The sequence below is a fragment of the Myotis myotis genome, unplaced genomic scaffold (assembly GCF_014108235.1).
Source record: "Myotis myotis isolate mMyoMyo1 unplaced genomic scaffold, mMyoMyo1.p scaffold_m19_p_1, whole genome shotgun sequence".
In the NCBI taxonomy this organism is placed as follows: domain Eukaryota; kingdom Metazoa; phylum Chordata; class Mammalia; order Chiroptera; family Vespertilionidae; genus Myotis; species Myotis myotis.
In genome coordinates this window covers 192,913,524-192,939,714 of record NW_023416313.1, presented here as the reverse complement: position 1 = coordinate 192,939,714, position 26,191 = coordinate 192,913,524, and the positions used below count along the sequence as shown (strand labels likewise).

Here is a 26,191-nt window from a genome sequence, read left to right as displayed (position 1 = left end):
GCAATCTGTGTTTAAGTAAACTCCAAGTGACTCTGATATATGCCAAAGTTTAAGAACCGTTACTCTAGATCCTTTATGGGATCAAGATCCCATTGAAACTCATGGAAATTATTAATTTTCTCCCAAAAAGGAGTACATTAAGAAAAATGCTCCATTTTACATATATTTCAAAGACAAACATAAAGCAGAGGGTATCTATAGTAGTACAATACTATTCCCAAATATATCATACTAGATATATTTGGGAATTCGTGCACTGGCGGGGTGGGGTCCCCCTCAGCCAGGCCTGCACCCTCTCGCAGTCCGTGAGTCCTCAGAGGATGTCCGGCTGACACAGAGGCGGGAGAGGCTCCCACCACCACCACTGCTGCACTCATCAGCCATGAGCCCAGCTCAGGGCTTTTGTCTGAACAGCGCTCCTCCTATGGGAGCACACGGACCACCAGGGGGCAGCTCCTGCATTGAGCGTCTGCCCCCTGGTGGTTAGTGCATGTCATAGCGACTGGTTGTTTCACCATTCAGTGGATTTGCATATTAGCATTTTATTATATAGGATTCTATACTGAGCCCTAGAACTCTTTACTTAAAATAAATAATGCATAATTATTATGTATAAATTACCAAAATTAAATTGAGAAAAATGAAAGAACCAGAAAACTGTAAACTAACCCCTCAAATCTGGCACATCAATATTTCTTCTGATTTGTCTTCCAAGGCTCACACAAAATCTCCTGGGTTTAACTTTCTAAAATTCTGAACTTTATTGAATTATAAGCTGAACTAGTGGCCTTTGCAATGGAGAATTCTCACATAATCACTATTCCATTTGGCTATCAACCTGTTCTTTCTGACTTTAAGAGAAAAACTTTTTAGAGAAGTTAAAAAAAAACTTTTTAAAATTCTGAACTGTGAATGTTTTAGAAACAATGAGGCACAGAACTCACATACCCTAGGATTTAAGCAGATCCCTGATTTCCTTTCAGCTTATAGTAAGAACTAATATCAAACTAGAGACTTCAATGAGGAAAAAAGACTAAAAATTAAATAGGCATTCGGTAATTATCTCTTAATTTTATTTTTCCATATAAATTGCACATTTCTATGGTAACATATGCATCTCCTATGATAAGAAATTTTAATCATATAAAGACATTAGTTATTCTAAGAAAAATATTCAAATGCTTTTTTAAAAACACTATATGCACACCTGCTATTCTCCTATCAATCCAAGCAGGAAACCATTTCTCCTCTACTTCATGAGCAATAGAAAAGTACTTATTAAAACATTAATCACAGTCCATTATATTCTGACTCGCTGCCAAAAGTTCCCATTACATCACTGAAAATATCTATTAACCAAAACCTGCTTCTGACAAGTTACAGGAGTGTAGTGTTTAGAATTTAGTAATGTAAAAGTCAGTTTAAAAAGAACAGTTACACAATTGATTTTGCAGTGGCAGCAAAAATGATTCATTTTTTTCCGACATTTATTACCAAAAGGTTGATTTAGCTGGTGTTTCTACTGTAAAATTATTATAAAATTATTTTAAATTTCACCTAGCATTATTAAACACATTTACTATGAAAGTATTAAATACAGATGACTGGTTAAAGAATTTCAAAATGTACTGAATATACCACTGTACATAAAACTATATTGTCTTGTGTAAATATGGGCCTTGTTTAGAGCTATGTCTCACAGGAAATTGTAGCAAATGAAAACCATCCCCATTTTTCCACTCCTACTCTTTAGGATTTATGTTTTTACATTTAAAACCAGTTACACAGAGAAACAAAAAAAAACATGGTAACATTAACTTCAAATCAAAATAATGACTACTTTGGGCATTCTTATCATGTTAAAATAATTGAAAATTATTAAAAGCAAAGCTTAAATATATTTTGATTCTGTACCAGCAGAACCAACTATCTGGTTTTTCATTGCTGGATTTTTGTTTGAGGAGTAGTGACACTGGCTTCTTCCAAACCAGGAAGAAAGGGGTTGACATTTAGATAATAAAGTGCTAAGAAAAAAAAGCATAGGTAATTATTTCCTGAAAGTAGAGACCACTTATAGCTTATTATGATTTTGCATATAAAAAAAAACAATAACTTAATAGTTAAAACATGTGTAATTTTTCTTTTGTTTACTTATATTTTCAAAGTTTTTATGTAATGAACATGTATTACCTTTACAATGGGGAAAACTCAATGAACATATTTATTTAATAGAGGCCCTTTAAGAAAGTTACATACATGTGACGCCAATAATTGGGGGAAACTCTTAGAAAAAGAAAGGCTTACTTGTCTTAATACACTGTATAGAGGGTGGAGCAAAAGCAGGTTTACAGTTGTTCATATGGGAAATAATACAATAATTAATAAATAATGCAAGAATAAACTGTTTTATGTACTCACAACTCTAAACCTACTTTTGCCCCACCCTATACTATACTGTATCTTCTTTCAACTCTAAATTATTATAATCTCTATTCTTTCTGAAAACAGGAGTGAGTTACAGTTTCAAATAGCTTGTATAAAAGCTAATGTTTCTCATGCTAGATAATTTAATTGGTAAATTCATGGTAGAAGAATTAAGAGAAATTAAAAGCATGAATTGTATGTTAGTTAATAAAGATAAAAAAGAAAACAGACCTAGGTTAAAATCATAGAACATGATAACTACAAATTAGCAGGATTCTTTAACCCAAGAGCCAACATGTTTTACATTTGAAAGGTTAAGAGAGTCACCAAGCTACCCATCTATATATATAAAAGCCTAAGTGACCATTCGACTGTTTGACCGGTAGCTATGATGCGCACTGACCACCAGAGGGCAGACGCTCAACACACAGGCATGGAAACATAGAATAGACTGATGAATCTCAGAGGGAAGAGGGGAGGGGGAGGGGGGAGGGAAGAAGAAATTAACCAAAAAAGAGTACATTCTGGTATATGCATACCAGAGGCCCAGTGCACGGATTCGTGCACCAGTGGAGTCCCTCAGCCTGGCCTGCAGGGATCGGTCCAAATCCATGCACCAGGCCTCCAACATCCCCTGAGGGGTTCCGGATTGCGAGAGGATGCAGACCAGACCGAGGGACCCCACCAGGGCATGAATCTGTGCACCTGGCCTCTAATGTCTAATAATTTCCTAATAGCTCAATTTCCAGATTGTTTTTCTTTTTTAAAAAACTTCAGTCCCTTTAAATGGAAATACAATTTCTACATACCTAAGGAAAGTAAAGTTATCTCTACTTGCAAGTGGTGTTTAAGAGAACATGAATCTTTCATTGCACACTGCCAAATAGTTACCATAACCCTAGCCTGTGATTCCTGAGTTCTTGGCAAAAAATTTAAGAATTAATTAGTGATTATACACTTTACAGTACCTTCAATTGGCAGGCTAGCCAACATCTAATTAAAAGAGACTCTTCTTGCCGATGTCTTTAAAGACCCTCACTTCATGCAAGCATGAACATGTTACCCCCAATGAGAATACAAATCTTTAAGTGATTAATTTGTGTTCTACATTTTATTACTAAAATCATTATTTACAAGACTCGAAACTGCCTCTAAAACACTTAACATTTTCCATTAAGTATTCTTTACAACAATTATAAGCAAAAGATAAATGCTGAAGACCTACAAGCATACCCATCTCACTTCTTCCTTATCTGTTTAAGCATTTAACAAGCATTCCTTGATTACTACTTTATGTTATAGAACACTGACTAGGAAATAATTCTGTTAGGCATGATATGTGCAAATTATTTATGTTGATATTTGGATAGGAAACAAACTACATGGTATTATTATTCTTAATATGCTTTTTGAAAATCGTAACATTTAATGAAAATAGAGATTATAGAAATAGAAACAGTGCCTAGATTAAAAATAAAACAATTTTGAAAAAGAATCAAACTAATATAGATCACTCTAGGACAACTAAATGGCCCATAATTAGACATTGTTTTTATATTAAAGTAACTTTGGCCTGAAAATGAAACTTAATAATGAGAAATTAGGATGAGATTATGATTATGAGAAATTATGAGATTATGATGTCACAATAATAAAACAAACAAAACCAATCAACAAATTTAAGATGAAATTAGGCTTTAAAAATTCTATAAAATTCAATATTTATGGAGCTCACTACATATTAGCAGTATTTTTTTTTTTGACGTATTTTTTATTGATTTCAGAGAGGAAGGGAGAGGAATAGAGAGAGAGAAGCATCAATGATGAGAGAATCATTGATCGGCTGCCTCCTGCACACCCCCTACTGGGGATCAAGCCCACAACCCGGGCATGTGCCCTTGATAGAATCGAACCCGGGACCCTTCAGTATGCAGGCTGACGCTCTATCCACTGAGCCAAACCAGCCAGGGCCATATTTCCAGTAACAAATGTTAACTCCAATGGTAGCATTTGTCACTCAAATAGCTAACATGTATATAGTACTTACCATGTGTCAGATATTATTCTAACGGTATATTATTTATTAACTTTTTAATGCTCATAACTATGAGATAAACACTAATATTATCTACAAACTGAAAATGAGGAATCTAAGACACAGAGACAGTAGTAAACTTCCCAGAGTATTAAAACTAGTTAATGAAAAACCCAATACTTAAGCCTAAGCAGACAAGCTCCAGAGTATGTTCTCTTAGTCCCTACAGTTCAAGATTAATGTGATAACTTTTAAATAGTTTGGTATTATTACATCTTAAATTGATAAATTAACAGGAATAGATGACATTATTTCTATTGGTAATTTATCCTGGTGATATTCATTAATCACACTGATTTTTCATCAGGTACAGACAGTATATAATCCCAACTCCTATAGGGGCATGCCTTTAATCTATAGTATCTAGTTCCCATTATTGGTCAATCAAAATTAGACTCACTCAACAAATGTCCACCTGTATGAACCATTCTCTTGCCTCTAAAGCCAGATTTGACCTCTACCTCTAAAACCTTCTTTACTATTAAAATAATAACAATTAACATTTATTGAACTCTTCTGAGCATAAAAAGTACTATGCCCTAAGAAAAATAAATTAATTTATATAATCAAAATAATCCTGAGAGATACATTCTATTATTATCTCCATCTTACAAATAGAAAAGTGAGGTTCGGAGAAGATAAGTTCTCATAGCAAAGGAACATGGCTTAAATTGAAGCCAGATATGTTTAATACTAAAATCTCTGCTGTTTTACAGTATGCTTGATGCAGTGAGACTATGGGAGCTATATATCATATTGCATTATATCCTATTTATTTACACACCATCATAACCCTCGACTCTATATCAAGAATTCTTTGATGGTCAAAACCATGTGTTATAAACATTTATTTCCTAAAAATAAATTGGACTTAATAAACATCTGATAAATGGATGAATAAGCAGATTGCTACAAAAGCTGCATATCTAATGAAAAAATATAGCACATTAGCAATTCCCAAACTTTTGGGCTTTATGACCTCTTTACACTCTTAAAAATTACTGAGGACTCACAAAAAGGTTTTGTTTAGGTGTTTACCTATATTTTCCATATTAATTAAAGCTAAAAATTTGAAAAATATTTATTATAGTTGGCCCTTGAAGAACACAGGTTTGAACCACATGGATTCACTTATATGTGAATTTTTTTCAATAAATATTATAAATGTATTTTCTGTTCCTTATGATTTTTTGTTATTGTTGTTAATCCTCACCTGAGGAGGATATGTTTCCATTGATTGTTTGTTTTTTGTTTTTTGGTTTTTTGGGGGGAGATTGGAAGAGAAAGGGAAAGACAGAGAGAAACATCGATGTGAGAGTAACACGTTGGTTGGTTGCCTCCTGTAGGAGCCCCAACCAGGGCCAGGGTGGGGAAGGAGCCTACAACCAAGGTACATGCCTTTGACCAGATGTAACCTGGGACACTTTGGTCCACAGGCCAATGCTCTATCCACTGAGCCAAACTGGCTAAGGCCCTTATGATTTTCTTAATAAAATGCTTTTCTAGCTTACTTTATTGTAAGAATAGTTATGTAATACATTTAACATAAAAAATATGTGTTAATAGACTCTTCATATTATCAGTAAAGCTTCCAAGTCAATAGTAGGCTATTAATAGTTAAGTTTGGGGGGAGTCAAAAGTTATACACATACTTTCAACTGCACGGGGGAGGGGGGGTAAGTGCACCGAACTCCCACACTGTTCAAGGGTCAAGTATCATTCATTTAAAAATAACAAGTAAAGCCCATTATAACAAACTATGTTAACACTAGTCAAAAGGAAGTTGAAATAGCTATTTTAATACCAAAGTAATTGGATTTCACAGCAAAGAATATTTCCAGGAATAAAGAGGATTGTTTTAGCCTTGGTGGTGTTCTTCAGTGGTTAGAGTGTTGGCCCAAGCACTGAAGGATCAAGGGTTTAGTTCCTGGGCTGCAGGTTCCATCTCCAGCTCAGTTGGGGCAGGTGCAAGAGGCAACCAATCAATGTCAAAGTCTCTCTCTCTCTCTCTCTCTCTCTCTCTCTCTCTCTCTCTCTCTCTCTCTCTCTCCAATGGCAAACATATCCTTGGGTGAGGATTAACAAATAAAATAAATAAATAAAGAGGATCATTTCATAGTGATAAAGAGTTGAAGAAATGAAGAGGCTGTGACAAGCCTAAAGTTTATAGTATTACTAAAGGATGTCCCAAAATTCACGCAAGAAGTAATTTTGATAGAAAACACAGGTTTATAATTAAAAATTGTAAATTTTTTATTGATTCATAAAGTATATAGTATAGGGTTATGTATGGAATAACATATCGGGTAAATGGCCTCCACGGCTTTGCTGGCACATGCTCACTCTTTTGTTAAAATTTTCCATGACTGTTTTGCATAAATGTGGCAGAATTTCGATGAGGCTCATTTTCATCTTGATGGCTTGGTTAATCGACAAAATTGTTGCATTTGGGGTTCAGAAAATCCACAAGTGATTGTTGAGAAACAAATGCATCCACAATGTGTCGCTGTTTGGTGCGGATTTTGGGCTGGAGGCATCATTGGACCATTCTTCTTCGTAAATACAGCTGCTCAGGCAATAACAAAAGAGTGTGTATGTGCCAGCAAAGCCGTGGAGGCCATTTACCCGATATGCTATTCCATACATAATCCTATACTGTATACTTTATGAATCAATAAAAAATTTACAATTTTTAATTATAAACCTGTGTTTTCTATCAAAATTACTTCTTGTGTGAATTTTGGGACACCCTTTAATAAGAGAGAATTTGCAGATGACATGATTTTTTATATGAGTCTACAAAAGATTATTAGAACAAATGAATTTTGCAAGGTTGCAGGCTATAAGATCAATATACAAAATTTAACTATCTCCTCATTCCAGAAATAAGCAATCATAAATAAAAATATTTTAAAGCATTTAACAGTAACATTATATAAAATACTTAGGGATACATCTGATAAATTATATACAAAACCTGTACACTAAAACTATACATTGCTGAAAGAAATTAAAGAAGACCTAAATAAATGGGAAAATATACCTTGTTCAAGAATCAGAAGATGCTTTTTAAAACAGAACCAATTCTTTCCAAATTGATCTATTGATTCAATAATCCCACACAAAATGTTGGCAAATCTTAGGAAAGTCTGAGAGTGCCACAGCCAAGGAACCTAAAATTCTGAAAAATGGAAACTAATCTATAGTTATAGAAAGCATATGAGTAGTTTTTTGGTGGAGGTCTGAGAGGTGTGAAGGAGAAATTAACAAGTGACACTAGCAAACTTTTGGAAGTGATGATATGTTCATTACCTTGATTATGAAGATGTCATAATTGTATGTACACATACATCAAACCATGCATTTGAAATATGTGCCATTTATTGTAAAACTGTTTAAAAATAGAAATTATTCTATATTGCCACAATTAAATTACCATGTAGGTAATTTAGATTATGAGATCTTAGTGACCTTATTTTTACTATAGCTTGAAACATGATTGTTTTATCATCCTATTTCAATTATTCTCTACAATGCTTAAAAACCACTAAGAATAATAAGCAAAAGAATGATTAAATCACATGAAGAATGATATAATAGTTAAATAAATCAAAACTATGTCAATTCTGGGTGTTTTTTACTGCACTGCTCAAATTATTGCATCTTTTTTTTTTTTTTTTGCATCATCTCTTTAAGAGGCTATGACAATATCTTGGGTGAATTTTCTCAAACTCAAAAATCAGTGAGTTACCAATATATTCTATATATTCTTAAGTGTACAATGATTTTTAGTAAATTTATGGAGTTGTGCAACCAATTTTAGAACGTTTTCACCACCCCAAAACAGACCCCTGATGCCCACTGGCAATCACTCATGTGAATTTTTAAGGGCAGAAAGGAAATACTACATTCTCATCCAGTCTGTCATTAAACAGGATGGATTCCACTCCACAAAAACATGAGACAAGAACTTGGACTAATTTTGCTAAAAGAACACATCAACATTTTTTTTATTTTTTATGATGTTTTTGTACCATAATTTACTTGCTACAGTTTTTAAGTGTGTAAGTACTAAAGGCAGGTAGGTGGGCTGCTAGAGGGGTAAATGAGTGGGATTCCTCCACTGTTTGTGGAGTTCTTGGAGTGGGGCTGAAATAATTTTCAGAAGCCCTTAAGGAGTAAGAGAGGTGATAGAAGATTTTATTGGCGTACAGTTACATCCCTTGGGTTGCAATGTCCCATTTCCCCCAAATCAGTCCTGAAAAAGGGGCAGTTGGGAGTTTGGCAGAACCAGAAAGAGAGCCAGTGTCCAGAGTTTCTGTTCCATGTTGCAGCCGTTGTGGTTCAGACTAGGCCAGATTAAAGTCTATCAGTCCATGTGTGAAGCCCAACATGGCCATGCAGCATGTGGGCACGGGAGCACTGGAGCACATGTGCGCGCATGTGTGTGTGTGTGTGTCTGAGAGAGAGAGAGAGAGAGAGAGAGAGAGAGAGAGAGAGAGAGAGAGAGAGAGAGAGAGAGAGAGAGGAACAGAGACAGAGAGAGAGACAGAGAGCTTAATTTGTTGTCTAGTAATTTAAATATTTATGTTTTGAGCTTGCAATGGTCATGTCCATCTTGGCCAATTACTTGTTTCCAGGTGTGACTGGCGGGCAATCAGTCTCCCAAGTCACTTAGACCTTACTTGGCATGCGTCTAAATTGCCTTTGTCTAGTCCCTTCCCCCATATATCAGTGGGGGACAGACTTGGAGTATTACATGTAGCTTTTTGGAAAAGCTGAAAAAATGGCATGCCTATACTATTTGGTCTCCCCTTTCACTCCTTTCCTGTTAAATAATAACCAGGTTATTGCAACGGTATAAGGTGCACATACACTGATGTGAGAGAGAAACATTGATCGGTTGCCTTCCAGAGGTGCCCTGACGGGGGATTGAACCCACAACCTAGGTATGTGCCCTGACTGGGAATGGAACCAGCAACCTTTTGGTGTCCCAGACAATGCTCCAACCAAGCCTCCCAGCCAGGGCAACTAGGAAATCCTATATAGTAAAAAATAAAAGGATAATATGAAAATCAACCGAATGGCAGAACAACCGGTCACTATGACATGCACTGACCACCAGGGGCAGATGCTCAATGCAGGAGCTGCCCCCTGGTGGTCAGTGCGCTCCCACATGGGGAGCACCGCTCAGCCAGAAGCCGGGGTCATGCAGCTGCGGTGTCCTGTGGGAGCCTCTCCTGCCTCCGTGGCAGTGCTAAGGGTACCTGACTGCCGGCTTAGGCCCACTCCCTATGGGAGGCTCTCAGACTGCAAGAGGGCTCCCCTGAAGGCTCCCAGACTGCAAGAGGGCATAGGCTGGGCTGAGGGACTCCCCTGCCCCCACTGCACAAATTTCGTGCACCGGGCCTCTAGTATCTTAATAATAAGGATGAGTTTGACAGTTTCATAAACATCTATTCACAATAAATTCCAGAAATTTTAATACTGATCATGTCTTTGTTTCTTTAGGATTAATTCTAGCAGTTTTCAGATGTCCTCCAGTTGAAAGCTTGTGTTTAAACACAAGCTTTCAAGAACTTAAGTGCTCCAAGAATTTAAGTTCTATTTCTTCGCCTTTACAATCACTGGGCTATCACTGTTTACTTGAAATCTACTGCTTAGCCCTAGCTTAGTATTATAAGCCACTACCACCTTAACCAGGATTGCTGCAACTTTTCTTGCTTTCATCCCACCATCAATTCTCCTGTAACGATCTTTCTAAGTTAAATAATACACCTAAATTCAAAATTTTCCTATGACTTCCCATCAAAGTAAAAACCCAAGTCTTGACCATCATCTAAAAAACTGGACATGATTTAATTGGGCTCGGCCCGCCTCCTACATAAAAACCTGCTACCTCTCTGACCTCCTTTCCTACCATTTCCCAATTCACTCTGCTTCTAACATTGGCCTGCTTTCTCTTCCTCACACACTCCCACCTCAGGGCCTTTGCACTTAACAGTTCCTTCTGACTGTCCCGGTGATATCACATGATTAGCTTCTTTGCTTAATTAATTTCGGTTCAAATATCATCCTACAAAAGATTCCACCACTACCTTTACAAAAATAGCACTCTACTACAATCACTATATTTCCCTGTATACTGCTGTATTTGTCTTCAAAGTACTAATTACTTCAAAGTACTAGTTCATTCATGTATTTTTATTGTTGGTTTCACCCCAGAAGAATGTAAACTTAATGACAGTAGGTGTTTGTTTTCTCTGTTTTGGCTCACTGCTATTTTCTCAGCAGCTAGAAGAAAAAGAAACTGGCACAGGAAGTGCCTGATAATCATATGAATAACAAAAGTAAAGGAAGTGCTAAATACCAATTGTTTTCTCAATTAACATGAGGTAAATACTATGAGATTTCATTTTCCAATATATACTGAAATACAGAGGCTATTGAATTTTACAGTGATTTGGAAGGAATTGACCAAATTCCAATAACAAACTGAACTTGCTGTTTTAGGGTCCTAAAAAATCTGAATTAAAACTATATTTCATGATAGGAGAACCAAGATGGCGGCATAGGTTAACGCCGGAGTTTGCTGCTCTGAACAACTACTTCAAAAGTGAAACCAAAAAACGGAAGGGACATCACCCAGAACCACAGGAACGCTGGCTGAGTGGAAGTCCTACAACTAGGAGGAAAGAGAAACGCATACGGACACTCAGAGGAGGCACAGTGCTGAAGTCAAATTCTGAGGTGCGGAGTGCGCGGAGCGGGCTGGCGGCAGAGGGCGCGGTTGGCGTTTTCAATCGGGAGGGAGTCCCAGACTCTGAGCTCCAGATCCGGGCAAGTCTTTAGGGACCCAGACTCAAACGGGAGAAGCGGGACTGTCTGGCTTCGGTCAGAGTGAGTGCAACTTTCTCTCTGAGCTTTGCAGCGGGTGCTGGGACTCAGAGAGGCAGAGCCCCTGGGGACAGGACTGAGAGCCGCCATAACTGCTCTCTCCGGCCCACCCTGTTGATCCTGTGCGACCCGCCCCGCCCAAGCCCTGCACACAGGCATTTGCTGGATAGCCTCAGGCAAAGGCTAGATTAGCACCTCCCTAGAGGACAGAAGTTCTCTCACTGCTGACACAGCTGATTCTCATAGCCACTTGGCCTGGAGGTCAAACCCTCCCTGGAATTAGCTACAACAATCAAGATTTAACTATAAGACTGCGAACAAAGACCACTAGGGGGTGCACCAAGGAAGCATAACAAAATGCGGAGACAAAGAAACAGGACAAAATTGTCAATGGAAGATATAGAGTTCAGAACCACACTTTTAAGGTCTCTCAAGAACTGTTTAGAAGCCGCCGATAAACTTAATGAGATCTACAAGAAAACTAATAAGACCCTCGATCTTATATTGGGGAACCAACTAGAAATTAAGCATACACGGACTGAAATAACGAATATTATACAGACTCCCGACAGCAGACCAGAGGAGCGCAAGAATCAAGTCAATGATTTGAAATGCGAGGAAGCAAAAAACACCCAACCGGAAAAGCAAAATGAAAAAAGAATCCAAAAATGCGAGGATAGTGTAAGGAGCCTCTGGGACAGCTTCAAGCGTACCAACATCAGAATTATAGGGGTGCCAGAAGATGAGAGAGAGCAAGATATTGAAAACCTATTTGAAGAAATAATGACAGAAAACTTCCCCCACCTGGTGAAAGAAATGGACTTACAGGTCCAAGAAGCGCGGAGAACCCCAAACAAAAGGAATCCAAAGAGGACCACACCAAGACACATCATCATTAAAATGCCAAGAGCAAAAGATAAAGAGAGAATCTTAAAAACAGCAAGAGAAAGAAACTCAGTTACCTACAAGGGAATACCCATACGACTGTCAGCTGATTTCTCAACAGAAACTTTGCAGGCCAGAAGGGAGTGGCAAGAAATATTCAAAGTGATGAATACCAAGAACCTACAACCAAGATTACTTTATCCAGCAAAGCTATCATTCAGAATTGAAGGTCAGATAAAGAGCTTCACAGATAAGGAAAAGCTAAAGGAGTTCATCACCACCAAACCAGGATTATATGAAATGCTGAAAGGTATCCTTTAAGAAGAGGAAGAGGAAGAAAAAGGTAAAGATACAAATTATGAACAACAAATATGCATCTATCAACAAGTGAATCTAAGAATCAAGTGAATAAATAATCTGATGAACAGAATGAACTCTTGATTACAAATAGAATCAGGGACATAGAAAGGGAATGGACTGACTATTCCTGGGGGGGAAAGGGGTGTGGGAGATGCGGGAAGAGACTGGACAAAAATCGTGCACCTATGGATGAGGACAGTGGGTGGGGAGTGAGGGCGGAGGGTGGGGCGGGAACTGGGAGGAGGGGAGTTATGGGGGGGAAAAAAAGAGGAACAAATGTAATAATCTGAACAATAAAGATTTAATTAAAAAAATTAAAAAAAAAAAAAAAAAAAAACTATATTTCATGATAATAATTTGATTAATTTGGTGCTGCTTTTCTTTCTGAGCTTAATTTTGGAAAATATATGTATTTTTAAATTAATATTGTGATTTAATACTCTTAAAGTCCTTACTACGAAAGACTATTCTGGAATCAGCTGCATAATTACATTTCCTTAGTGACTTTGTAATCTCGTGAGCATTTACTCTAGACTAAACAGCCTCATTCAGCTGCCCTGTGTCTGACTGTCGATGAAAGAAGCTTGTTTGACAACTGCTTCAAGCAGAAACATAATTTTTCCATGATTGCATAAAAAAGATGTAAAACTTACCAGACTACAGCCAAACTGAAACTTTAAGCAAGAAGTTCATGTTAGATGTGTGAGTTGATTTCTAATTCAATGCCAAATAAAAACCCCCCCAAAAAACAGATACTAAAGACATTCTGCTGTCATGGCCAGCAAAAAAGAGTTAACTTAGTAATACCCTCATAATTAAAACAAAGTGTAATATATGTTATATATTATAAACACACACAAACTGCAATCATTTTTGTGATATTTGTATTTTTCCATGTTCTTTGATTTTTATAAAACTAAGATCTAAACTTAATTAGACAGCATCAAAACAAAACAAGCATAAAACAAAGCAAACACCTTTTCTTCATTCTTAGGCAATCCATTATAATCAGTCAACAGGTAAAGACCTTGACCACAAAAAACAGAAATGTCTTCAATATGAGTAAACAAACAAACAAACAAAAATCATCACTTAACAGTCAACATGATAATGCTGAAACACTCAAAGCATTCACACACACTCAAAATCAGAAACAAAAAAAAACAGCGATTACCAGAATTATGCAACACCAGATCAAAAAGCTCTAGCCAAATGTAATAAAATATGAAACTGAACTTAGAGATAAAGCTTTTAAAAGAAAAAATTCATTTTTTCAGATGACTGACTTTCAAATAAAACTCCAGATATTCACCTAATAGAACAATCGAAATTATTAGAGCTCAGTAAAGCAGCTTGACACAAAATAAAAGTATATTTAAGCAAGAACCAGATAGAAAACATAATGAAAATTTTGTAACGACATTACAAGCAGCAGCTGGCGTCAGCGTGCCCCAAACCTATCCCAAGACCTGGCACTAGAACCAGCCTGCCTTGCTTCATACCTGGGCTTCTCCTGGGCACTTCCTAGCCCAATACAAATAGCAGCCATCTACTGATCCTCTGTAGCTCCTTTCGGGTGGCCCCAGGCAGTGGCTGACTTTGCACTTTTGGGGAGACTCCAGAGCCAGTGCACCCAGTGGACAGCTTCAGACCATGCCAGATTACAACTCTACACATCCACAAGCGACACACTCAAGGGGCAGACTCAGTGAGCACCAAAGCCCCTCTGAAGCAAGTCCTGCTTCACAGGGGTGTTTCTTGCACAGCAGCTCTCCCACTGTAGTCACAGCTGGTCTTCACAGCCAATCGGCCTGGAGGTCAATTCCTCCCAGTGATGCCAACAGCAATCAAGGTTCAACTACAACAAGAGTGCACACAGGGGCATACCTGGAGTGCCCAGCTCAGGTGACTGGGGAGGCTGAGCCACTGGGCCTTACAAGACACCCACTACACAAGGCCACTCTACCAATTCCAGAAGACATAGCAGCTCTACTTAATACATAGAAACAAATACAGGGAAGCAGCCAAAACGAGGAGACAAAGAAAATGTCACAAGTGTAAGAAATGGAAGAAAGCAAACTACTAGATACAGAGTTCAAAACAATGATTATTAGGTTGTTCAAGGATCTTAATGAGAGCTTAAAGGGACTTTGACTTTCAAAGATCTTAGTGAGAATTTCAAAGATATGAAAAAGGACCAGCCAGAAATGAAGGATACACTAACTGAAATGAAGAATAATTTACAGGGAATCAACAGTAGAGTAGAGGATGCTGAGAATCGAATCAGCAATTTGGAATATGAGGAAGCAAAAATATACCCAATCAGAAGAGCAAAAAAAAAAAGAATCCAAAAATATGAAGATAGTATAAGGAGGCCCTGGGACAACTTCAAGTGTACCAACATTTGCATCATGGGGGTGCCAGAAGAGAGACAGCAAGATATTGAAAACCTATTTGAAGAAATAATGACAGAAAAATTCCCCTTACCTGGTGAAAGAAATAGATATACAAGCCCAGGAAACACAGAGAACCCCAAACAACAGGAACCCAAAGAAGCCCACACGAAGTCACATCATAATTAAAATGGCAAGGGTTAAAGACAAAGAGAGAATCTTAAAAACAGCAAAGCAAAGCAAAGGGGGAGGAGGAGGTTGAGGAGGAAGAGGAGGAGGAGGAGGAGGAAGAGGAGGAGGAGGAGGAAAAAGACAAAAAAATATGAACAACAAAATAGCAATAAATACATATCTATCAACAATTGAATCTAAAAATCAAAATACGTGAACAAGAAATTTAATGAACAAATAAACTCATGAATAAAATAGAATCAGAGACATGGAAACATGAAACAGACTGAGGAATCTGAGAGGGAAGGAAGGTGGGGGTGGGAAGAGATTAACCAAAGATCTTATATGCATATATGCCTTACCCATAGACACAGATAATAGGGTGGTGGAGGCCTGGGGTGGAGTGAGAACCAGGTGGAGGGGAGCAATAGGGGAAGAATGGGGGACATTTGTAATACTTTCAACAATAAAGATTTTTTTAAAAGATAACTGAAAAATATACATCCTGCTTAAAGATCATATTTTATCTCATAAAACAAGTTTTTCCTTATTTCTATAATATGCTCACAAATGAACAGCTCATGTTAAATAAAGCACATATCTATTTAAAATAATAGTGATAGCTGATTAAATAATTTTGAAATTGATGAATGAAGTTGATAAATGCTTATAACTTATATCAGTTAAGGAAATAATTCTTCTTTGGGTGGAAGGTAGTAAAATATTCACTAGAAAGCCAGTTGATGATTACAAAGACAGTCTCATGGTACCAATCAATGAGACTTTACTAACCACTAAAGTCATAGTCTGGGGAATTTCAATTAGCAGTTAAGTTTTCCCAATGCTTGTTCCCACTGGCACAGAATTAATAAAACATATTTACATATTGCCTTCAGCAAATCCAAAAAGTACTGCCAGTGCAATCTTAACTATAACTATATATTCATAATACCCTCCTGAATGAGAGATTCTCATTTAGTCTTCATCTACTGCTCAAGTTTAACTAACTTTAGGAAAGATCGCAGTAAAAACCACCTAAAACCTCATAGCAATATACTTTTGATTTCATCCTTTATCAAAGTTATACATGAGGACAAAAACATAGATTTTAGGAGGCATTCTCCCAAGACCTTATGTCACCTGCTCCCAAAATTATATAAATAAAATTATTTTGAAAGTGCTTGCATCCACGTTTTGCACCAACTAAAGTGAAAGTACAAGTGTATTATTCTTAACTTCATGCCATAAAGATTTCAGAGCAGATATAAGAAAATGGAAATAAGGTAGTTAATTTATTTTCTATTTGCCTCTAAAGAAATTAAACTTGTTCCCTCTATAGAATAACATAATATAAAATGGAATAGAAAAAGAAAGAGGATATAAGCTAGAGGGGAGAACTGGCTGTAAAGGGATAACTGGGGCTTATTAGATACAATCTTCTAGCAAAGATGTGGACTAACTCTTGGGACAGGTATGTAACAATTACACCTTTAGTCAACTGAAGTTAATATTCCTTGTACCTTAAGAGCTACACCTTTGAGGATACCAAATCATTCTCTGAAAAGTCACTTCATAGGGCAACTTCTCCAATCTCTCTCTAAATATTTCTGAAAATTATAGTAGGTAAATTATAGTATGTAAATTATAGTATGCATTCTTAGATCTAGAATAATAGGAAAAAAAGTAAGAAAGCCTATGGCTTCAAATAATATTGCTTTTTAAAATCTAATCTGGCAAATTCTGCCTATTATTTGGAGTATTTAAATCCTGTGCTATCCAATATGATAGCCACAAGCCATGTGTTTATTTAAATCATACTGAATTCTAAACCGTGTCCAGCACAGCCAGGGGTGAACTCTATCAAGCCTTGTTTTGGCAAAACTTGCTGCACCCCCAGCAGCCCACATCCCTCAGCTACCTAGGACTGCAGGGTCAGATAATTAGTATAAGGTCAAGCTTGCATACATCCATAGCCTTTGGCCATAACCATGCTGAGAGGACAGAATATTTCCATCACTTCAGAAAGTTTTATTGGATGGTGTTTGTTCAAAACATGTGCATTTACTGTGATTACTGACATAATTAATATTAAATCTACCACATTATTTGTTTCCTAACTGTCCCATTTATTTTTTGCCCCCCCTTTCCTGCCCTCCATTTCATTAATGGAATATTTCTATGACTTTATTATTTTCTCTGATACTGAATTATTGACTATCCCACTTTGTTTTACATTTTTAGTAGTTGTTCTAGGGTTTATATTAAACATCTTTAACTTATTACAGTCTATCTCCAGATACTATTACATCACTTCACACATAGTATAAGAACATTTCAATAGCAGAGTTTTTTTTACCCCTCTTCCTAACCTTTGTATGAATTGTTATCATACATTTTACTTGTGCATTGTTACTATGCAAGGCAATTTCTATTATCTTTCAAATGTAATTTTGATAAAAAAATTATTGGAAAATCAGCTTGTAACAGAGGAGTACTATTTTAAATACTTATTTTCACATGCATAAAAGTAAAGATTTTAAGAGATAAGATATCAATGTCTATTTCACTTATAACTTTTTACATCATACAACCTTATATTGTCTGTCTCCTTTAGGCCAATTTTTTGATGAATTTGTCATCTCAAACTCAAATGGCATTTTAGATTTTGTTTCACATTCCCCTGGCTTCATGCTGGGAGATCATAGGACATTAAGAGAACACAGAACTAAAGAAAACATAAGATCTACCAAGTCGCAAATAAGTAAATTAGCTATCATTTTAATAGTAATTTGACCTTGGAGCCTCCGTGTTCATATGCAAAATACCATGCATCATCTTCAAGACTTTGGTTTTGATTTTGAAGACCATATTGATTTTATCTATTTCATCTATCTTGTTTTTGCTGTTAGGATCTTTTTTTAGTTACTTGGTTTCATAGTAACATTTATTTTCTATTCACATTATAACTTTACATTACTTTATTTTGTTAGAAAACAGCTAATTCTGGATCATCTTTTCATTCAATAATCTATGTTGAAACATCACAACAAAATAGACTTGCTCCATCCAACAAAGTCTGTGCCTGTATACAAATACCTACCCGTACCCCTGAGAAAGACTGTGATCATCTCTAAACCTCACAAAAGACACAATTCCACAGTCATTTTCAAAATGGATACATATAACTTTTGAGCCACTGGCTAGCTCTACAATATATCTTTTCACAAAATATATTTTGTGGCTCATTTTTCATAATACTGTTTCATACAGCAGACAGTGAGTAAATCTACTCTTTTTCATGGTAAGGAGCTCAACTCTCTTATTTTTACTGGCTTACTACTGACTAAATTAAACCCCTCTTTCTAAAAAATATGCAGTGAGTTGAAAATGAACAGCTACTTTAGTAAGGCTGCCAAGGAAAGCCTTAAAAAGGAACTAATACAATCCAATCTCAATCTCAAAAAATAACTAACGAAATCATCAAAAAAATTTATTAACTTAGTATTAAGCACCATTCCTTTTTTTTATTGATTTCAGAGAGGAAGGGAGAAGGAGAGAGAGACAGAAACATCAATGATGAGAGAGAATCATTGATCTGCTGCCTCCTGCATGCCCCACACTGGGGATTGAGCCCACAACCTGGGCATGTGCCCTCACCAGGAATCAAACTGTGACCTCCTGGTTCATAGGTAGATGCTCAAAAATTGAGCCACACCAACCGGGCAAAGCACCATCTATAATAATAAAAGGGTAATATGCTAATTAGACCAGACATCCTCCCTGACAAAGCCGGAGCCGGAGGGAAGACAGCCCGGGTCCTGGGTGCCTGCCAGTGGCCGGAGGAGGAAAGCCCGGGTCCCAGGTGCTGGAGGGAAGCCGGTGCCGGCAGCCGGGGATGGGGGGGCGGGGGAGGGGTGAAGAAAGGCCTACTCTTGCACAAATTTTTGTGCACCAGGCCTCTAGTTCTTTTTTATAAAAGAGTATACAATTCCATAAATTCAAATTTAATAACATTAAAGTGTCAGCTCAAAATGGTAAAAACAAAGCACTAATCATCAGCTACTCAATGAGAAGTTCTTTTGGGCACTTACCCAAGTCTTCCTAGCATCTCAAACTCAGGAACTTGTGGTCCACATGTCTCTACTTGCAATGGCTGGTATTCATATAGAGCTTCTTCAAGCTTTTGAATAGGTGCTAATGAAATATGCTGACTCTGTTAGAAAAATGAAGGAAAGAATACCTCTTAATATTATTTTCATATTAATACTTAATTGAATCATTTTTAAAAATGGACTAACTTCCTTACATTAAAAATAGTACCCATTATGTCTGCTATTCCATGGGTATAATTCATTATATTACTGAAATCCACATCACATAATTAACAAATAGTCATTGCCATGTGATTTACATGAGCCAACAATTCTATTTCTACAAAAGTAATGAAAGTAGGACCTCAAACAGATATCTGTACACTCATGTTCATAGCAGCATTATTCAGAATAGCCAAAAGGTAGAAGCTACCCATGGAAGAGCAAACTTAATGGATACTATTGATAGATGAATAAACAAAATGTGGTATATATACATAATGGAATATTATTCAGCCTTAAAAATTTTTTTGAAGCATGCTAGAACATGAATGAAGCTTGAAGACATGAGGCTAAGTAAAATAAGCCAGTGACAAAAGGACAAATATTGTATAATTCCGATTCTGTGGAATTTCTAATGTAGTAAAATTCATCGAGCCAGAGAGTAGAATGATGGTTGCCAGAGGCTAGGGGGAGCCAAGAGATGGGTGTTAGTCTTTAATGGGTGTAGAGTTTTAGTTGGAAAAGATAAAAGACTCTGGAGATAAACAATGGTGATGAATGCACAACAATGTGAATGCATGTATTGCTAAGAACTATATACTTAGAAATTATTAAAATTATAAACTTTATATTATATATTTTACCACAATTTTTAAAGATGAGTTTTAAATATTCTGATTTACTCATTTATCTTACTGGAAAAATATACAGGAAACAGAAAAAAGTGAAAAATCTGGAAAACTTCATTAACATTATTTTAACAATTTACCTTCATATGTTACACAGCCTTTTTAAATAAACATGAAACTGGCAAGCTAAATCTTATACTATTTCACAGTAATCCAATTTCTAAAAAAGTGAATCTATCTATAGTGCACTACACAGGTTAAAAAGAGGGCTGCCTGCAATCAGAGTACGTGCCCTGACAGGGAATTGAACCATGACAACCTGGTTCATAGGATAACACTTAACCACTGAGCCACGCCAGCGGTTTTTAATTGGACTATTTGTTTGTTTGATGGAGCATTGCCCTGTATACCAAAAGGTTGCAGGTTCAATTCCCAGTCAGGGCATATACCTAAGTTGCAGGTTAAATCCCCAGTCTGAGCACAGACTAGAGGCAGCTGACTGATCTCTCTCTCTCTCTCTCTCTCTCTCTCTCTCTCTCTCTCTCTCCCTCCCTCCCTCCCTCCCTCTCCACCCCCCACTCCCCCGCAAAAAATCAATAAACATATCCTCAGGTGAGGATTAAAAAGTAAAGATAAAAGAATTTGTATCTAGAATATATACAAAGTAATGTTATAACTGAAGAAAAATTTTAAGTCCAAAAAAATTTATCTAGTGGGAAAAAGATTTTAATAGACATTTTACCAAAGGAAATATACAAATGGCTAATGAGAACATGGAAAGATGCTCGATTCCAAAATGGTGGTGGAAGCTACACTGACACTTTCCCAGAACCAAACTGGAAATATAACTAAAACACAGAAAAAACACCCTGAAAAATCAACTGAAGACTAGCTGGAGAGAACCCTGATAACCAGGGACATAAAATGGAGACCACATAGAGACTGGTAAGAAGTGCGGAGGTGCAAAAGGGCTGGCTGGGCTCCCACAGACAGTAGCTGAAGTTCTGGAGAGAGATCTCAGGTGTGGGGGGTTCCCACTGAGAACTAAGAGGGTGCCCGCATTTGCAGCTGTCTCTCGCTGGCAGACAGCAGCCTTGCTGCTTTTCACAGCCATATGTTATGTAGGCACCTTTCTCAGTTCTGGTGCTCTGGGCTTGGGGGCCCAGCTTGGGGTTTAGACACCAGAGTTCTCAGTGGGAACCCCTCCACAGAGATATCTCTCTGGGACTTCAGCTGCTGCCTGTGGTAGCCCAGCCAGCCCTTTCATGCCTCTGCCCTTCCTACCAGTCTCTAGAGGTCTCCACTTTCTGTCCTTGGTTATCAGTGTTCTCTCCAGGTAGTCCTCAGTTGATTTTTCAGGGTGTTTCTTCTGTATTTTTGTTGTATTTCCAGTTTGGCCCTGGGAGAGTGTCAATATTGCTTCTACTTACTCTGCCACCATTTTGGAATCCAGTATTTCTTGTCTTTTAAAATATGGTGCCCAATAGTTAGATTACCAACTTTCCCAAAAAATTTTACTTCTCAAAGAAAACAAGCTTTTCCAGAATTCAAGGTTTCATCCTAAATACACTAAAAACAGCAGTAAATTTTTCTAGCTCTTCAATAATGATCAGTTCCATTCAAATATTTAACTTATGCTTTAAAACATCAAAGAATAATTTATATAACCACTTAGTTGGGCTTAAGCTTATTGTTAAATAAATTACAAGTCAAATAGCCTAAAAGAGTTGTACTCTCACTTGCCCAAGCCAAGTCTCCAAAACTATTTCTATCAATTGTCCCTAATGTCATCAAAATCTTTTGATTGCACTGAAGTTACTTTAAAGCTTTATTAAATAAATGTATTTGCAATCCCATCTCTACAACATATACCATTTAGTCTTCAAATTATCACAGACAAAAAATAACCTCTTTAATAATACATCCACTTGCCAAGCCGATATGGCTCAGTAGTTGAGTGTCAACCCACGAACCAGGAGGTCACAGTTTCATTCCCAGTCAGGGCACATGCCAGGGTTGCAGGTTTGATCCCCAGTAGGGGGCATGCAGGAAGCAGCCGATCAATGATTCTCTCCCATCATTAATGTTTCTATCTCTCCCTCTCCCTTCCTCTCTCAGAAATCAATAAAAACATTTAAAATAATAATAGTAATAGTAATAATACATCAATTCTGTTTTTGCAATTCTTATTGTTACACCAATATAAACTATTCCTTGAGAAAAAAAACTTCAAAAATAAAATGTAAGATATTTAGAAACTTAAAATGTTATAGGAAAATGAGGAAATAATATATATTTTAAAAGATTAATATCATTAAAGCATCTCAAATATAATTACAACCTAACCCTGCATGTTTAAAAAAAGATTTCTATAAATTCCTTTGCATTGGAGTAGAACTATTATGGCTCATATGGAAACTAAATGCAACAATATCTTTGTGGACACATACAACTGACTTTCAAAAGGCCAAGTGTTTGCCTGGCTGATGTGGCTCAATAGTTGAACAATGGCCCGTGCACCAAGAGGTCACCAGTTTGATTCCCAGTTGGGGCACATGTCCGAGTTGCGGGCTCGATCCCCAATAGGGGCCATGCAAGAGGTGGCCAGTCGATAATTCTCTAATCAATGTTTCTATCTTTCTCTACCTCTCCCTTCCTCTCTCTCTAAAATCAATAAAAATATTTTAATGGAATAAGATCTGTACATTAAAAAAAAAATGCCAAGCATCTCAAACTATATAGGTGAACATGAAATAAAAAGCCATAGCATTTTCTCCTGCTTTTATGTGTTGTGACTATTACTGCATTCATACAGATTTATCTCCCCCCAAATGCAAAAATAAAGACAAAAAGGAATTAATTATCTCTGCCTCAGATAGTTCTACACCTAAAACATTCAAAAGAGATCCAAATGTTACCCAGAAAGGTCCTAAATGATGTGACTGACTCAAGTTCAACATAGCTGTAGTAGTAAAGTCACATCTTACACAAAGAGTAGGTTCTAAAGTTAGAGTAAGGCAAAAACTGCTCAAAATAACCCCTCAAAAATCCTTAACATAGTCCATGAAGTATACTTTACATTGTTCTGTGTAATATCTTTGTATAAATCCAATTCAGATAGGTTTTCCCTAGCATTGGAATAGATTACTGTTCTGTGGAAAACCAGATAAAGTAGTTGGCTTCCTTTTGGCAACCATGTTGTTTTGAAAACACTTTACTGGGGGAAGAGAAGAATTCTTTGCTATTTTTTCTCCCTAGTTTGGTGTTTTTTTCAACTTTAGTTGAATTCAAATAAGTTAAATGTACAAATGATATGAGTCTGCTAAACATGACAGGTATTTGAATGTTCATTCAATTAAATTTATAAAGAAAAAATGACATTTGAGATGGGCTATAAAGACTGAATGGGGCTGAAATGTGGGGGGAGAAGTGGGGAATAGCATTTGCAGTGAAGGGAATTTCAATACCAAGAGTAACTTTAGCATAGTAGTGAAAATAGGAGCCAGAATATCAATGATAAAAGAAATAAGAAACACTGAGTGAACTTGACTACTGTTTTCATCAAATCATAAGGCAAAATGAAAATAGGGAGATGGCAGTACCTTTAAGAAAAGGTAGAGTCCAAAGAAGAGATTGTGTTTATTTTGTTTGTTTTTGTTGTTCTAGGTTTTATTCTTCCCTGAGCACTGATAAATGAGGCAGTGTTGAAAATAAGTTATTATTTTTACATTCTTTCTCTGATGCTTGTCTTGCTACTGAACCACCATTTGTTGCCAAGAGGACAGAATGTCCAGCAAATCGTATCTGTTTCTATAAAAAGATCAGAAAAGAAAAACATCAAGGAGTCTATTTGGTGAGACAAAACCTGTCTCCTTAAAAGAGCCTACATTAATTTTAAGAAAAACAGTACTTGCCAAAATTTTAAAAACAACTTTTCAGGCATATTGCATTTTAGCTTATTTTTAGTAATTACAAAAAATAGCTTCCAAGAAATAATTCTTATCTTGGCACTTTAAGTGAACTTTTCTCTAACCAACAGCAATGACAACTTATACATAAATCTAAATTTCTAAATGTGATAAAATATGAAAATTACTTTATATAAAATTCTCTAAAAGTATTATTATTATATAAATAAAACAAAAAACAGCATATCATAAAATTAGTAATCTTCTGAAGCAAAAATATTTTTCAGTGAAAAGTTAGCAAAAAGCTTAGATCTAAACTCTGTGCCTACTACAGTGCCTATGAATGTTTGTTCCATAAATGAACAAATGTTTTGTAAGGATACAAAAGTATCCAACTCTCTCCAATCCCCTACTCCAGGCTATACCCCCAAAGAACTACATAAAAAATCTCCTGATTCTATTTGAGGTAAATTAACTACAGATTGGGTCATTATTGTGCCATTCCCATTGTAGAAAATAAGTAGACAACTAAGCCAAGCTGCAACTGACTTTATTCTTCTTCTGTCTTAAAAGGACACAGCAAATATTATAAACTAGAGGCCTGGTGCACAAAATTCGTGCACTGGGGAGGGGGGCGGGTAGTTGTCCCTCAGCCCAGCCTGTGCCCTCTCACAGTCTGGGAGCCCTCAGGGGCTGTCTGACTGGCGGGGAGCGGGCCTAAGCCGGCAGTCAGACATCCTTAGCACTGCTGTGGAGGCGGGAGAGGTTCCCACCACCGCCGCTGCGCTCACCAGCCATGACCCTGGCTTCTGCTTAAGCAGTGCTCCCTCTGTGGGAGAACACTGACCACCAGGGAGCAGTTCCTGCGTTGAGTGTTTGCCCCCTGGTGGTCAGTTTGCATCATAGCAACCAGTCATTCTGCCATTCGGTCTATTTGCATATTAGCCTTTTATTATATAGGACTAGAGGCCCGATACACAAAATTCTTGCAAGAGTAGGCCTTCACAGCCACGGCAGCTGCCTTGATCCCTTCCTCACATCTGCAGCTGCAGCCCCGGCTTCATCCCAGAAGGATGTCTGGAAGGACATCCGGTCTAATTAGCATATTACACTTTTATTATTATAGATACCCTAACCATTCTAAACTGCCTTCCACACACATCACCACCACTGCTGCCGCCGCCTTCACAAAACCACCATGCAATTAAATCTGGACTGTAAATGCAGAATAGAATAGTGAGGATTCCCTGATTCTCTTTCACTTGCAATTTCACATAAATTATCACGCACATATGGAATGTAATTATTAGCAGTGGAATTCCATGGAAAGAACACAGAAATAATTATTGAATATTTACTATATGCCATGGTAGGCACTATATATACATTACAGATAATTATTATTTTGCCTGTTTTATAGGAAAAGAAAGTGAAGTTTTTCAAGGCCAAATAATCTACCCAGGTTTTAAACCCTATACTGCTGGAATGCACCAAACACTTTTCTATAACAGGACTACAGTATGAAAAATCATTTATCTAACATTCAGCAGATACTAGGCACTGTGAAGGTATGATAGAAAGGATATGCCACCACAAGAACTGATTCTATTTTCAAGCTTTTAACAATATATATTTATATTTATTAGAAAGTGTTCATTTTAAAATATTAGCATATAAGTGCTTTTTCAATTAGTATAGAAGTACTAGTTCATTAAAACATATAACATTTTTTAGAAAATATTCACACTTAATTTTTTCATAATAGATTTAAATTGGTGCCAATTTCACCTGTACTGAGATATGTGCTTCATCTTTTTTTTTTTTAATCCTGTTTCACTGATTTTATAGAGAAGTAGGGAGAGAGAAACATCAACCAGTTGCCAACCAACTGAGCCACTCGGCCAGGGCTGTGCTTTATCATTTTTAGATGCTCTCTTAGAAGTAATAGAAATTCAGTCTTTTCATAACAAACAAAATATTATTTCCTCAAATAATATACAAATTGACAGTTTGTCTATTAATCTATATAAATTAATAAACTTTGAAATATGAGCAAGAAAGACTATTTCAACAAGAATAATTCCTAACAACGTAGAAGAAACCACTTTCCTAGAAA

General features: G+C 36.8%; 1 protein-coding gene across 5 annotated transcripts in view; it reads right to left on the bottom strand.

The window, feature by feature from the left end:
* Window positions 1-26,191, bottom strand: part of MNAT1 (MNAT1 component of CDK activating kinase) — a 213,467-nt gene that overhangs the window by 53,171 nt on the left and 134,105 nt on the right. For 3 of the 5 annotated variants that reach the window (XM_036309137.1, XM_036309146.1, XM_036309167.1), the window contains exon 7: window positions 19,317-19,438. In XM_036309137.1, the coding sequence (XP_036165030.1) occupies window positions 19,317-19,438 (122 nt within the window). Of the gene's footprint in view, window positions 1-7,612; window positions 7,701-16,807; window positions 16,833-19,316; window positions 19,439-26,191 lie in introns of those variants that run through there. The other 2 variants (XM_036309156.1, XM_036309176.1) reach the window with 2 other exon arrangements.